General features: G+C 50.7%; 1 protein-coding gene across 3 annotated transcripts in view; it reads left to right on the top strand.

The window, feature by feature from the left end:
* LOC141047073 (uncharacterized) overlaps positions 1-14,686 on the top strand; it is a 503,490-nt gene that overhangs the window by 471,185 nt on the left and 17,619 nt on the right. For 2 of the 3 annotated variants that reach the window (XM_073542010.1, XM_073542011.1), the window contains exon 1: positions 14,316-14,357. The exons of the other annotated variant lie outside the window; for it this stretch is intronic. In XM_073542010.1, coding sequence (XP_073398111.1) covers positions 14,331-14,357 — 27 coding nt within the window. In that variant the 5' untranslated portion in view covers positions 14,316-14,330. Of the gene's footprint in view, positions 1-14,315; positions 14,358-14,686 lie in introns of those variants that run through there. 3 annotated transcript variants of the gene reach the window in all.

The following is a 14,686-nucleotide window of genomic DNA, read 5'->3' on the forward strand; positions in this document are numbered from 1 at the left end:
AGGGGCCTGATCACAAGAGCTGACAATCTGAGGAAACAGCAATGCTGAATAACAGTCTACACTGCGTCACTAGATCCTTATACATGTGTATAATGATGCCTCACTGTACAGGAGAGACCGGAGCGAGGAGCCGGGGCCTGTTCACAAGAGCTGACAATCTGAGGAGACAGCAATGCTGAATAACAGTCTACACTGTGTCACTAGATCCTTATACAGGGGTATAATGAGGCCTCACTGTACAGGAGAGAGCGGAGCGAGGAGACGGGGCCTGATCACAAGAGCTGACAATCTGAGGAGACAGCAATGCTGAATAACAGTCTACACTGTGTCACTAGATCCTTATACAGGGGTATAATGAGGCCTCACTGTACAGGAGAGAGCGGAGCGAGGAGACGGGGCCTGATCACAAGAGCTGACAATCTGAGGAGACAGCAATGCTGAATAACAGTCTACACTGTGTCACTAGATCCTTATACAGGGGTATAATGAGGCCTCACTGTACAGGAGAGACTGGAGCGAGGAGCAGAGGCCTGATCACAAGAGCTGACAATCTGAGGAGACAGCAATGCTGAATAACAGTCTACACTGTGTCACTAGATCCTTATACAGGAGTATAATGAGGCCTCACTGTACAGGAGAGAGCGGAGCGAGGAGACGGGGCCTGATCACAAGAGCTGACAATCTGAGGAAACAGCAATGCTGAATAACAGTCTACACTGCGTCACTAGATCCTTATACAGGGGTATAATGAGGTCTCACTGTACAGGAGAGAGCGGAGCGAGGAGCAGGGGCCTGATCACAAGAGCTGACAATCTGAGGAAACAGCAATGCTGAATAACAGTCTACACTGCATCACTAGATCCTTATACAGGAGTATAATGAGGCCTCACTGTACAGGAGAGAGCGGAGCGAGGAGCAGGGGCCTGATCACAAGAGCTCACAATCTGAGGAAACAGCAATGCTGAATAACAGTCTACACTGCATCACTAGATCCTTATACAGGAGTATAATGAGGCCTCACTGTACAGGAGAGAGCGGAGCGAGGAGACGGGGCCTGATCACAAGAGCTGACAATCTGAGTAGACAGCAATGCTGAATAACAGTCTACACTGTGTCACTAGATCCTTATACAGGGGTATAATGAGGCCTCACTGTACAGGAGAGAGCGGAGCGAGGAGACGGGGCCTGATCACAAGAGCTGACAATCTGAGGAGACAGCAATGCTGAATAACAGTCTACACTGTGTCACTAGATCCTTATACAGGGGTATAATGAGGTCTCACTGTACAGGAGAGAGCGGAGCGAGGAGACGGGGCCTGATCACAACAGCTGACAATCTGAGGAGACAGCAATGCTGAATAACAGTCTACACTGCGTCACTAGATCCTTATACAGGAGTATAATGAGGCCTCACTGTACAGGAGAGATTGGAGCGAGGAGCCGGGGCCTGATCACAAGAGCTGACAATCTGAGAAAACAGCAATGCTGAATAACAGTCTACACTGCGTCACTAGATCCTTATACAGGGGTATAATGAGGCCTCACTGTACAGGAGAGACCGGAGCGAGGAGACGGGGCCTGATCACAAGAGCTGACAATCTGAGGAAACAGCAATGCTGAATAACAGTCTACACTGCATCACTAGATCCTTATACAGGGGTATAATGAGGCCTCACTGTACAGGAGAGACCGGAGCGAGGAGAAGGGGCCTGATCACAAGAGCTGACAATCTGAGGAAACAGCAATGCTGAATAACAGTCTACACTGCGTCACTAGATCCTTATACAGGTGGAGAATGAGGCCTCACTGTACAGGAGAGACCGGAGCGAGGAGCAGGGGCCTGATCACAAGAGCTGACAATCTGAGGAAGCAGCAATGCTGAATAACAGTCTACACTGCGTCACTAGATCCTTATACAGGGGTATAATGAGGCCTCACTGTACAGGAGAGACCAGAGCAAGGAGCAGAGGCCTGATCACAAGAGCTGACAATCTGAGGAAGCAGCAATGCTGAACAGCAGTCTACACTGCGTCACTAGATCCTTATACAGGGGTATAATGGGGCCTCACTGTACAGGAGAGGCCGGAGCGAAGAGAAGAGGCCTGATCACAAGAGCTGACAATCTGAGGAAACAGCAATGCTGAATAACAGTCTACACTGTGTCACTAGATCCTTATACAGGGGTATAATGAGGCCTCACTGTACAGGAGAGACCGGAGCGAAGAGCAGAGGCCTGATCACAAGAGCTGACAATCTGAGGAGACAGCAATGCTGAATAACAGTCTCCACTGCGTCACTAGATCCTTATACAGGGGTATAATGAGGACTCATTGTACAGGAGAGACCGGAGCAAGGAGCCGGGGCCTGATCACAAGAGCTGACAATCTGAGGAAACAGCAATGCTGAATAACAGTCTACACTGCGTCACTAGATCCTTATACAGGGGTATAATGAGGCCTCACTGTGCAGGAGAGACTGGAGCGAGGAGCCGGGGCCTGATCACAAGAGCTGACAATCTGAGGACACAGCAATGCTGAATAACAGTCTACACTGCATCACTAGATCCTTATACAGGTGTATAATGAGGCCTCACTGTACAGGAGAGAGCGGAGCGAGGAGCAGGGGCCTGATCACAAGAGCTGACAATCTGAGGAAACAGTAATGCTGAATAACAGTCTACACTGCGTCACTAGCTCCTTATACAGGGGTATCATGAGGCCTCACTGTACAGGAGAGACCGGAGCGAGGAGCAGAGGCCTGATCACAAGAGCTGACAATCTGAGGAAACAGCAATGCTGAATAACAGTCTACACTGCATCACTAGATCCTTATACAGGGGTATAATGAGGCCTCACTGTACAGGAGAGAGCGGAGCGAGGAGCAGGGGCCTGATCACAAGAGCTGACAATCTGAGGAAACAGCAATGCTGAATAACAGTCTACACTGCGTCACTAGATCCTTATACAGGGGTATAATGAGGCCTCACTGTGCAGGAGAGACCGGAGCGAGGAGCCGGGGCCTGATCACAAGAGCTGACAATCTGAGGACACAGCAATGCTGAATAACAGTCTACACTGCATCACTAGATCCTTATACAGGTGTATAATGAGGCCTCACTGTACAGGAGAGAGCGGAGCGAGGAGCAGGGGCCTGATCACAAGAGCTGACAATCTGAGGAAACAGTAATGCTGAATAACAGTCTACACTGCGTCACTAGCTCCTTATACAGGGGTATCATGAGGCCTCACTGTACAGGAGAGACCGGAGCGAGGAGCAGAGGCCTGATCACAAGAGCTGACAATCTGAGGAAACAGCAATGCTGAATAACAGTCTACACTGCGTCACTAGATCCTTATACAGGGGTATAATGAGGCCTCACTGTACAGGAGAGAGCGGAGCGAGGAGCAGGGGCCTGATCACAAGAGCTGACAATCTGAGGAAACAGCAATGCTGAATAACAGTCTACACTGCGTCACTAGATCCTTATACAGGGGTATCATGAGGCCTCACTGTACAGGAGAGACCAGAGCGAGGAGCAGGGGCCTGATCACAAGAGCTGACAATCTGAGGAAACAGCAATGCTGAATAACAGTCTACACTGCATCACTAGATCCTTATACAGGGGTATAATGAGGCCTCACTGTACAGGAGAGAGCGGAGCGAGGAGACAGGGCCTGATCACAAGAGCTGACAATCTGAGGAGACAGCAATGCTGAATAACAGTCTACAGTGTGTCACTAGATCCTTATACAGGGGTATAATGAGGTCTCACTGTACAGAAGAGAGCGGAGCGAGGAGACGGGGCCTGATCACAACAGCTGACAATCTGAGGAAACAGAAATGCTGAATAACAGTCTACACTGCGTCACTAGATCCTTATACAGGGGTATAATGAGGTCTCACTGTACAGGAGAGAGCGGAGCGAGGAGACGGGGCCTGATCACAAGAGCTGACAATCTGAGGAGACAGCAATGCTGAATAACAGTCTACACTGCATCACTAGATCCTTATACAGGGGTATAATGAGGCCTCACTGTACAGGAGAGACCGGAGCGAGGAGCAGGGGCCTGATCACAAGAGCTGACAATCTGAGGAAACAGCAATGCTGAATAACAGTCTACACTGCATCACTAGATCCTTATACAGGGGTATAATGAGGCCTCACTGTACAGGAGAGAGCGGAGCGAGGAGACGGGGCCTGATCACAAGAGCTGACAATCTGAGGAAACAGCAATGCTGAATAACAGTCTACACTGCATCACTAGATCCTTATACAGGGGTATAATGAGGCCTCACTGTACAGGAGAGAGCGGAGCGAGGAGCAGGGGCCTGATCACAAGAGCTGACAATCTGAGGAAACAGCAATGCTGAATAACAGTCTACACTGCGTCACTAGATCCTTATACAGGGGTATAATGAGGCCTCACTGTGCAGGAGAGACCGGAGCGAGGAGCCGGGGCCTGATCACAAGAGCTGACAATCTGAGGACACAGCAATGCTGAATAACAGTCTACACTGCATCACTAGATCCTTATACAGGTGTATAATGAGGCCTCACTGTACAGGAGAGAGCGGAGCGAGGAGCAGGGGCCTGATCACAAGAGCTGACAATCTGAGGAAACAGTAATGCTGAATAACAGTCTACACTGCGTCACTAGCTCCTTATACAGGGGTATCATGAGGCCTCACTGTACAGGAGAGACCGGAGCGAGGAGCAGAGGCCTGATCACAAGAGCTGACAATCTGAGGAAACAGCAATGCTGAATAACAGTCTACACTGCGTCACTAGATCCTTATACAGGGGTATAATGAGGCCTCACTGTACAGGAGAGAGCGGAGCGAGGAGCAGGGGCCTGATCACAAGAGCTGACAATCTGAGGAAACAGCAATGCTGAATAACAGTCTACACTGCGTCACTAGATCCTTATACAGGGGTATAATGAGGCCTCACTGTACAGGAGAGACCGGAGCGAGGAGCAGGGGCCTGATCACAAGAGCTGACAATCTGAGGAAACAGCAATGCTGAATAACAGTCTACACTGCATCACTAGATCCTTATACAGGGGTATAATGAGGCCTCACTGTACAGGAGAGAGCGGAGCGAGGAGACGGGGCCTGATCACAAGAGCTGACAATCTGAGGAGACAGCAATGCTGAATAACAGTCTACACTGTGTCACTAGATCCTTATACAGGGGTATAATGAGGTCTCACTGTACAGGAGAGAGCGGAGCGAGGAGACGGGGCCTGATCACAACAGCTGACAATCTGAGGAAACAGAAATGCTGAATAACAGTCTACACTGCGTCACTAGATCCTTATACAGGGGTATAATGAGGTCTCACTGTACAGGAGAGAGCGGAGCGAGGAGATGGGGCCTGATCACAAGAGCTGACAATCTGAGGAGACAGCAATGCTGAATAACAGTCTACACTGCATCACTAGATCCTTATACAGGGGTATAATGAGGCCTCACTGTACAGGAGAGACCGGAGCGAGGAGCAGGGGCCTGATCACAAGAGCTGACAATCTGAGGAAACAGCAATGCTGAATAACAGTCTACACTGCATCACTAGATCCTTATACAGGGGTATAATGAGGCCTCACTGTACAGGAGAGAGCGGAGCGAGGAGACGGGGCCTGATCACAAGAGCTGACAATCTGAGGAAACAGCAATGCTGAATAACAGTCTACACTGCATCACTAGATCCTTATACAGGGGTATAATGAGGCCTCACTGTACAGGAGAGAGCGGAGCGAGGAGACGGGGCCTGATCACAAGAGCTGACAATCTGAGGAAACAGCAATGCTGAATAACAGTCTACACTGCGTCACTAGATCCTTATACATGTGCATAATGAGGCCTCACTGTACAGGAGAGACCGGAGCGAGGAGCCGGGGCCTGTTCACAAGAGCTGACAATCTGAGGAGACAGCAATGCTGAATAACAGTCTACACTGCATCACTAGATCCTTATACAGGAGTATAATGAGGCCTCACTGTACAGGAGAGAGCGGAGCGAGGAGACGGGGCCTGATCACAAGAGCTGACAATCTGAGGAGACAGCAATGCTGAATAACAGTCTACACTGTGTCACTAGATCCTTATACAGGGGTATAATGAGGCCTCACTGTACAGGAGAGAGCGGAGCGAGGAGACGGGGCCTGATCACAAGAGCTGACAATCTGAGGAGACAGCAATGCTGAATAACAGTCTACACTGTGTCACTAGATCCTTATACAGGGGTATAATGAGGCCTCACTGTACAGGAGAGAGCGGAGCGAGGAGACGGGGCCTGATCACAAGAGCTGACAATCTGAGGAAACAGCAATGCTGAATAACAGTCTACACTGCATCACTAGATCCTTATACATGGGTATAATGAGGCCTCACTGTACAGGAGAGAGCGGAGCGAGGAGATGGGGCCTGATCACAAGAGCTGACAATCTGAGGAAACAGCAATGCTGAATAACAGTCTACACTGCGTCACTAGATCCTTATACATGTGTATAATGAGGCCTCACTGTACAGGAGAGACCGGAGCGAGGAGCCGGGGCCTGTTCACAAGAGCTGACAATCAGAGGAGACAGCAATGCTGAATAACAGTCTACACTGCATCACTAGATCCTTATACAGGAGTATAATGAGGCCTCACTGTACAGGAGAGAGCGGAGCGAGGAGACGGGGCCTGATCACAAGAGCTGACAATCTGAGGAGACAGCAATGCTGAATAACAGTCTACACTGTGTCACTAGATCCTTATACAGGGGTATAATGAGGCCTCACTGTACAGGAGAGAGCGGAGCGAGGAGACGGGGCCTGATCACAAGAGCTGACAATCTGAGGAGACAGCAATGCTGAATAACAGTCTACACTGTGTCACTAGATCCTTATACAGGGGTATAATGAGGCCTCACTGTACAGGAGAGAGCGGAGCGAGGAGACGGGGCCTGATCACAAGAGCTGACAATCTGAGGAAACAGCAATGCTGAATAACAGTCTACACTGCATCACTAGATCCTTATACATGGGTATAATGAGGCCTCACTGTACAGGAGAGAGCGGAGCGAGGAGATGGGGCCTGATCACAAGAGCTGACAATCTGAGGAAACAGCAATGCTGAATAACAGTCTACACTGCGTCACTAGATCCTTATACATGTGTATAATGAGGCCTCACTGTACAGGAGAGACCGGAGCGAGGAGCCGGGGCCTGTTCACAAGAGCTGACAATCTGAGGAGACAGCAATGCTGAATAACAGTCTACACTGCATCACTAGATCCTTATACAGAAGTATAATGAGGCCTCACTGTACAGGAGAGAGCGGAGCGAGGAGACGGGGCCTGATCACAAGAGCTGACAATCTGAGGAGACAGCAATGCTGAATAACAGTCTACACTGTGTCACTAGATCCTTATACAGGGGTATAATGAGGCCTCACTGTACAGGAGAGAGCGGAGCGAGGAGACGGGGCCTGATCACAAGAGCTGACAATCTGAGGAGACAGCAATGCTGAATAACAGTCTACACTGTGTCACTAGATCCTTATACAGTGGTATAATGAGGTCTCACTGTACAGGAGAGAGCGGAGCGAGGAGCAGGGGCCTGATCACAAGAGCTGACAATCTGAGGAAACAGCAATGCTGAATAACAGTCTACACTGCATCACTAGATCCTTATACAGGAGTATAATGAGGCCTCACTGTACAGGAGAGACCGGAGCGAGGAGCAGGGGCCTGATCACAAGAGCTGACAATCTGAGGAAACAGCAATGCTGAATAACAGTCTACACTGCATCACTAGATCCTTATACAGGAGTATAATGAGGCCTCACTGTACAGGAGAGACCGGAGCGAGGAGCAGGGGCCTGATCACAAGAGCTGACAATCTGAGGAAACAGCAATGCTGAATAACAGTCTACACTGCATCACTAGATCCTTATACAGGAGTATAATGAGGCCTCACTGTACAGGAGAGACCGGAGCGAGGAGCAGGGGCCTGATCACAAGAGCTGACAATCTGAGGAAACAGCAATGCTGAATAACAGTCTACACTGCATCACTAGATCCTTATACAGGAGTATAATGAGGCCTCACTGTACAGGAGAGAGCGGAGCGAGGAGACGGGGCCTGATCACAAGAGCTGACAATCTGAGGAGACAGCAATGCTGAATAACAGTCTACACTGTGTCACTAGATCCTTATACAGGGGTATAATGAGGCCTCACTGTACAGGAGAGACCGGAGCGAGGAGACGGGGCCTGATCACAAGAGCTGACAATCTGAGGAGACAGCAATGCTGAATAACAGTCTACACTGTGTCACTAGATCCTTATACAGGGGTATAATGAGGCCTCACTGTACAGCAGAGACCGGAGCGAGGAGCAGAGGCCTGATCACAAGAGCTGACAATCTGAGGAGACAGCAATGCTGAATAACAGTCTACACTGTGTCACTAGATCCTTATACAGGGGTATAATGAGGCCTCACTGTACAGGAGAGACCGGAGCGAGGAGCAGGGGCCTGATCACAAGAGCTGACAATCTGAGGACACAGCAATGCTGAATAACAGTCTACACTGCGTCACTAGATCCTTATACAGGGGTATAATGAGGTCTCACTGTACAGGAGAGAGCGGAGCGAGGAGCAGGGGCCTGATCACAAGAGCTGACAATCTGAGGAAACAGCAATGCTGAATAACAGTCTACACTGCGTCACTAGATCCTTATACAGGGGTATAATGAGGCCTCACTGTACAGGAGAGAGCGGAGCGAGGAGCAGGGGCCTGATCACAAGAGCTGACAATCTGAGGAAACAGCAATGCTGAATAACAGTCTACACTGCATCACTAGATCCTTATACAGGAGTATAATGAGGCCTCACTGTACAGGAGAGACCGGAGCGAGGAGCAGAGGCCTGATCACAAGAGCTGACAATCTGAGGAAACAGCAATGCTGAATAACAGTCTACACTGCGTCACTAGATCCTTATACAGGAGTATAATGAGGCCTCACTGTACAGGAGAGACCGGAGCGAGGAGACGGGGCCTGATCACAAGAGCTGACAATCTGAGGAGACAGCAATGCTGAATAACAGTCTACACTGCGTCACTAGATCCTTATACAGGGGTATAATGAGGCCTCACTGTACAGGAGAGACCGGAGCGAGGAGCAGGGGCCTGATCACAAGAGCTGACAATCTGAGGAAACAGCAATGCTGAATAACAGTCTACACTGCGTCACTAGATCCTTATACAGGGGTATAATGAGGCCTCACTGTACAGGAGAGACCGGAGCGAGGAGCAGGGGCCTGATCACAAGAGCTGACAATCTGAGGAAACAGCAATGCTGAATAACAGTCTACACTGCGTCACTAGATCCTTATACAGGGGTATAATGAGGCCTCACTGTACAGGAGAGAACGGAGCGAGGAGCAGAGGCCTGATCACAAGAGCTGACAATCTGAGGAGACAGCAATGCTGAATAACAGTCTACACTGCGTCACTAGATCCTTATACAGGGGTATAATGAGGCCTCACTGTACAGGAGAGACCGGAGCGAGGAGCAGGGGCCTGATCACAAGAGCTGACAATCTGAGGAAACAGCAATGCTGAATAACAGTCTACACTGCGTCACTAGATCCTTATACAGGGGTATAATGAGGCCTCACTGTACAGGAGAGGACGGAGCGAGGAGCAGAGGCCTGATCACAAGAGCTGACAATCTGAGGAAACAGCAATGCTGAATAACAGTCTACACTGCGTCACTAGATCCTTATACAGGGGTATAATGAGGCCTCACTGTACAGGAGAGACCGGAGCGAGGAGCGGGGGCCTGATCACAAGAGCTGACAATCTGAGGAAACAGCAATGCTGAATAACAGTCTACACTGCGTCACTAGATCCTTATACAGGGGTATAATGAGGCCTCACTGTACAGGAGAGACCGGAGCGAGGAGCAGGGGCCTGATCACAAGAGCTGACAATCTGAGGAAACAGCAATGCTGAATAACAGTCTACACTGCATCACTAGATCCTTATACAGGAGTATAATGAGGCCTCACTGTACAGGAGAGACCGGAGCGAGGAGCAGGGGCCTGATCACAAGAGCTGACAATCTGAGGAAACAGCAATGCTGAATAACAGTCTACACTGCATCACTAGATCCTTATACAGGAGTATAATGAGGCCTCACTGTACAGGAGAGAGCGGAGCGAGAAGCAGGGGCCTGATCACAAGAGCTCACAATCTGAGGAAACAGCAATGCTGAATAACAGTCTACACTGCATCACTAGATCCTTATACAGGAGTATAATGAGGCCTCACTGTACAGGAGAGAGCGGAGCGAGGAGACGGGGCCTGATCACAAGAGCTGACAATCTGAGGAGACAGCAATGCTGAATAACAGTCTACACTGTGTAACTAGATCCTTATACAGGGGTATAATGAGGCCTCACTGTACAGGAGAGACCGGAGCGAGGAGACGGGGCCTGATCACAAGAGCTGACAATCTGAGGAGACAGCAATGCTGAATAACAGTCTACACTGTGTCACTAGATCCTTATACAGGGGTATAATGAGGCCTCACTGTACAGCAGAGACCGGAGCGAGGAGCAGAGGCCTGATCACAAGAGCTGACAATCTGAGGAGACAGCAATGCTGAATAACAGTCTACACTGTGTCACTAGATCCTTATACAGGGGTATAATGAGGCCTCACTGTACAGGAGAGACCGGAGCGAGGAGCAGGGGCCTGATCACAAGAGCTGACAATCTGAGGACACAGCAATGCTGAATAACAGTCTACACTGCGTCACTAGATCCTTATACAGGGGTATAATGAGGTCTCACTGTACAGGAGAGAGCGGAGCGAGGAGCAGGGGCCTGATCACAAGAGCTGACAATCTGAGGAAACAGCAATGCTGAATAACAGTCTACACTGCGTCACTAGATCCTTATACAGGGGTATAATGAGGTCTCACTGTACAGGAGAGAGCGGAGCGAGGAGCAGGGGCCTGATCACAAGAGCTGACAATCTGAGGAAACAGCAATGCTGAATAACAGTCTACACTGCGTCACTAGATCCTTATACAGGGGTATAATGAGGCCTCACTGTACAGGAGAGGACGGAGCGAGGAGCAGAGGCCTGATCACAAGAGCTGACAATCTGAGGAGACAGCAATGCTGAATAACAGTCTACACTGCGTCACTAGATCCTTATACAGGGGTATAATGAGGCCTCACTGTACAGGAGAGACCGGAGCGAGGAGCGGGGGCCTGATCACAAGAGCTGACAATCTGAGGAAACAGCAATGCTGAATAACAGTCTACACTGCGTCACTAGATCCTTATACAGGGGTATAATGAGGCCTCACTGTACAGGAGAGGACGGAGCGAGGAGCAGGGGCCTGATCACAAGAGCTGACAATCTGAGGAAACAGCAATGCTGAATAACAGTCTACACTGCGTCACTAGATCCTTATACAGGGGTATAATGAGGCCTCACTGTACAGGAGAGACCGGAGCGAGGAGCAGGGGCCTGATCACAAGAGCTGACAATCTGAGGAAACAGCAATGCTGAATAACAGTCTACACTGCGTCACTAGATCCTTATACAGGGGTATAATGAGGCCTCACTGTACAGGAGAGGACGGAGCGAGGAGCAGAGGCCTGATCACAAGAGCTGACAATCTGAGGAGACAGCAATGCTGAATAACAGTCTACACTGCGTCACTAGATCCTTATACAGGGGTATAATGAGGCCTCACTGTACAGGAGAGGACGGAGCGAGGAGCGGGGGCCTGATCACAAGAGCTGACAATCTGAGGAAACAGCAATGCTGAATAACAGTCTACACTGCGTCACTAGATCCTTATACAGGGGTATAATGAGGCCTCACTGTACAGGAGAGACCGGAGCGAGGAGCAGGGGCCTGATCACAAGAGCTGACAATCTGAGGAAACAGCAATGCTGAATAACAGTCTACACTGCGTCACTAGATCCTTATACAGGGGTATAATGAGGCCTCACTGTACAGGAGAGGACGGAGCGAGGAGCAGAGGCCTGATCACAAGAGCTGACAATCTGAGGAGACAGCAATGCTGAATAACAGTCTACACTGCGTCACTAGATCCTTATACAGGGGTATAATGAGGCCTCACTGTACAGGAGAGACCGGAGCGAGGAGCAGGGGCCTGATCACAAGAGCTGACAATCTGAGGAAACAGCAATGCTGAATAACAGTCTACACTGCGTCACTAGATCCTTATACAGGGGTATAATGAGGCCTCACTGTACAGGAGAGGACGGAGCGAGGAGCAGAGGCCTGATCACAAGAGCTGACAATCTGAGGAGACAGCAATGCTGAATAACAGTCTACACTGCGTCACTAGATCCTTATACAGGGGTATAATGAGGCCTCACTGTACAGGAGAGACCGGAGCGAGGAGCAGGGGCCTGATCACAAGAGCTGACAATCTGAGGAAACAGCAATGCTGAATAACAGTCTACACTGCGTCACTAGATCCTTATACAGGGGTATAATGAGGCCTCACTGTACAGGAGAGGACGGAGCGAGGAGCAGAGGCCTGATCACAAGAGCTGACAATCTGAGGAAACAGCAATGCTGAATAACAGTCTACACTGCGTCACTAGATCCTTATACAGGGGTATAATGAGGCCTCACTGTACAGGAGAGACCGGAGCGAGGAGCGGGGGCCTGATCACAAGAGCTGACAATCTGAGGAAACAGCAATGCTGAATAACAGTCTACACTGCGTCACTAGATCCTTATACAGGGGTATAATGAGGCCTCACTGTACAGGAGAGACCGGAGCGAGGAGCGGGGGCCTGATCACAAGAGCTGACAATCTGAGGAAACAGCAATGCTGAATAACAGTCTACACTGCGTCACTAGATCCTTATACAGGGGTATAATGAGGCCTCACTGTACAGGAGAGACCGGAGCGAGGACTGTGGAGAACTTAATATTAAAAAAAAAGAGCCGTTGAAAGAGCCGGCTCTAAATGGTGAGTGGAGCCGAATGAGCTGGATCACCAAAATGAGCTGGACTTCCCATCACTAATTCACTGAGGGCCCTGATCATGTGACCCCTGACTCCTCCCCTCCTGTGACCTCATCACAGGTCCTGTGCGCACAGAGCAGTCAGTCCATATAGTCTGCTATCTTCAAGAATTTCAGAATATATACCTGGAAGGAGCACATATAGTCTAGGCTCAACCGGAGTGTGGCTCTGCGGGTGGAGGTCGGTGCTGGAGGCTCCATTATTCTCTATGTGGAGTGCGGCTCTGCGGGTGGAGGTCAGTGTTGGAGGCTCCATTATTCTCTATGTGGTGTGCGGCTCTGCGGGTGGAGGTAAGTGCTGGAGGCTCCATTATTCTCTACGTGGAGTGCGGCTCTGCGGGTGGAGGTCGGTGCTGGAGGCCCCATTATTCTCTATGTGGACTGCGGCTCTGCGGGTGGAGGTCGGTGCTGGAGGCTCCATTATTCTCTATGTGGAGTGCGGCTCTGCGGGTGGAGGTCAGTGCTGGAGGCTCCATTATTCTCTATGTGGAGTGCGGCTCTGCGGGTGGAGGTCGGTGCTGGAGGCTCCATTATTCTCTATGTGGAGTGCGGCTCTGCGGGTGGAGGTCGGTGCTGGAGGCTCCATTATTCTCTATGTGGAGTGCGGCTCTGCGGGTGGAGGTCGGTGCTGGAGGCTCCATTATTCTCTATGTTGAGGTCGGTGCCGGAGGCTCCATTATTCTCTATGTGGAGTGCGGCTCTGCGGGTGGAGGTCGGTGCCGGAGGCTCCATTATTCTCTATGTGGAGGTCGGTGCTGGAGGCTCCATTATTCTCTATGTGGAGTGCGGCTCTGCGGGTGGAGGTCAGTGTTGGAGGCTCCATTATTCTCTATGTGGAGTGCGGCTCTGCGGGTGGAGGTCGGTGCCGGAGGCTCCATTATTCTCTATGTGGAGGTCGGTGCTGGAGGCTCCATTATTCTCTATGTGGAGTGTGGCTCTGCGGGTGGAGGTCAGTGTTGGAGGCTCCATTATTCTCTATGTGGAGTGCGGCTCTGCGGGTGGAGGTCGGTGCCGAAGGCTCCATTATTCTCTATGTGGAGTGCGGCTCTGCGGGTGGAGGTCGGTGCTGGAGGCTCCATTATTCTCTATGTGGAGTGCGGCTCTGCGGGTGGAGGTCGGTGCCAGAGGCTCCATTATTCTCTATGTGGAGTGCGGCTCTGCGGGTGGAGGTCGGTGCTAGAGGCTCCATTATTCTCTATGTGGAGTGCGGCTCTGCGGGTGGAGGTCGGTGCCGGAGGCTCCATTATTCTCTATGTGGAGTGTGGCTCTGCAGGTGGAGGTCGGTGCTGGAGGCTCCATTATTCTCTATGTGGAGTGCGGCTCTGCGGGTGGAGGTCAGTGCTGGAGGCCCCATTATTCTCTATGTGGAGTGTGGCTCTGCGGGTGGAGGTCGGTGCCGGAGGCTCCATTATTCTCTATGTGGAGTGCGGCTCTGCGGGTGGAGGTCGGTGCTGGAGGCTCCATTATTCTCTATGTGGAGTGCGGCTCTGCGGGTGGAGGTCGGTGCCGGAGGCTCCATTATTCTCTATGTGGAGTGCGGCTCTGCGGGTGGAGGTCGGTGCTGGAGGCTCCATTATTCTCTATGTGGAGTGCGGCTCTGCGGGTGGA

This window comes from Dendrobates tinctorius, unplaced genomic scaffold (assembly GCF_039654945.1).
Source record: "Dendrobates tinctorius isolate UK_male_01 unplaced genomic scaffold, ASM3965494v1 ptg000126l, whole genome shotgun sequence".
Lineage (NCBI taxonomy): Eukaryota > Metazoa > Chordata > Amphibia > Anura > Dendrobatidae > Dendrobates > Dendrobates tinctorius.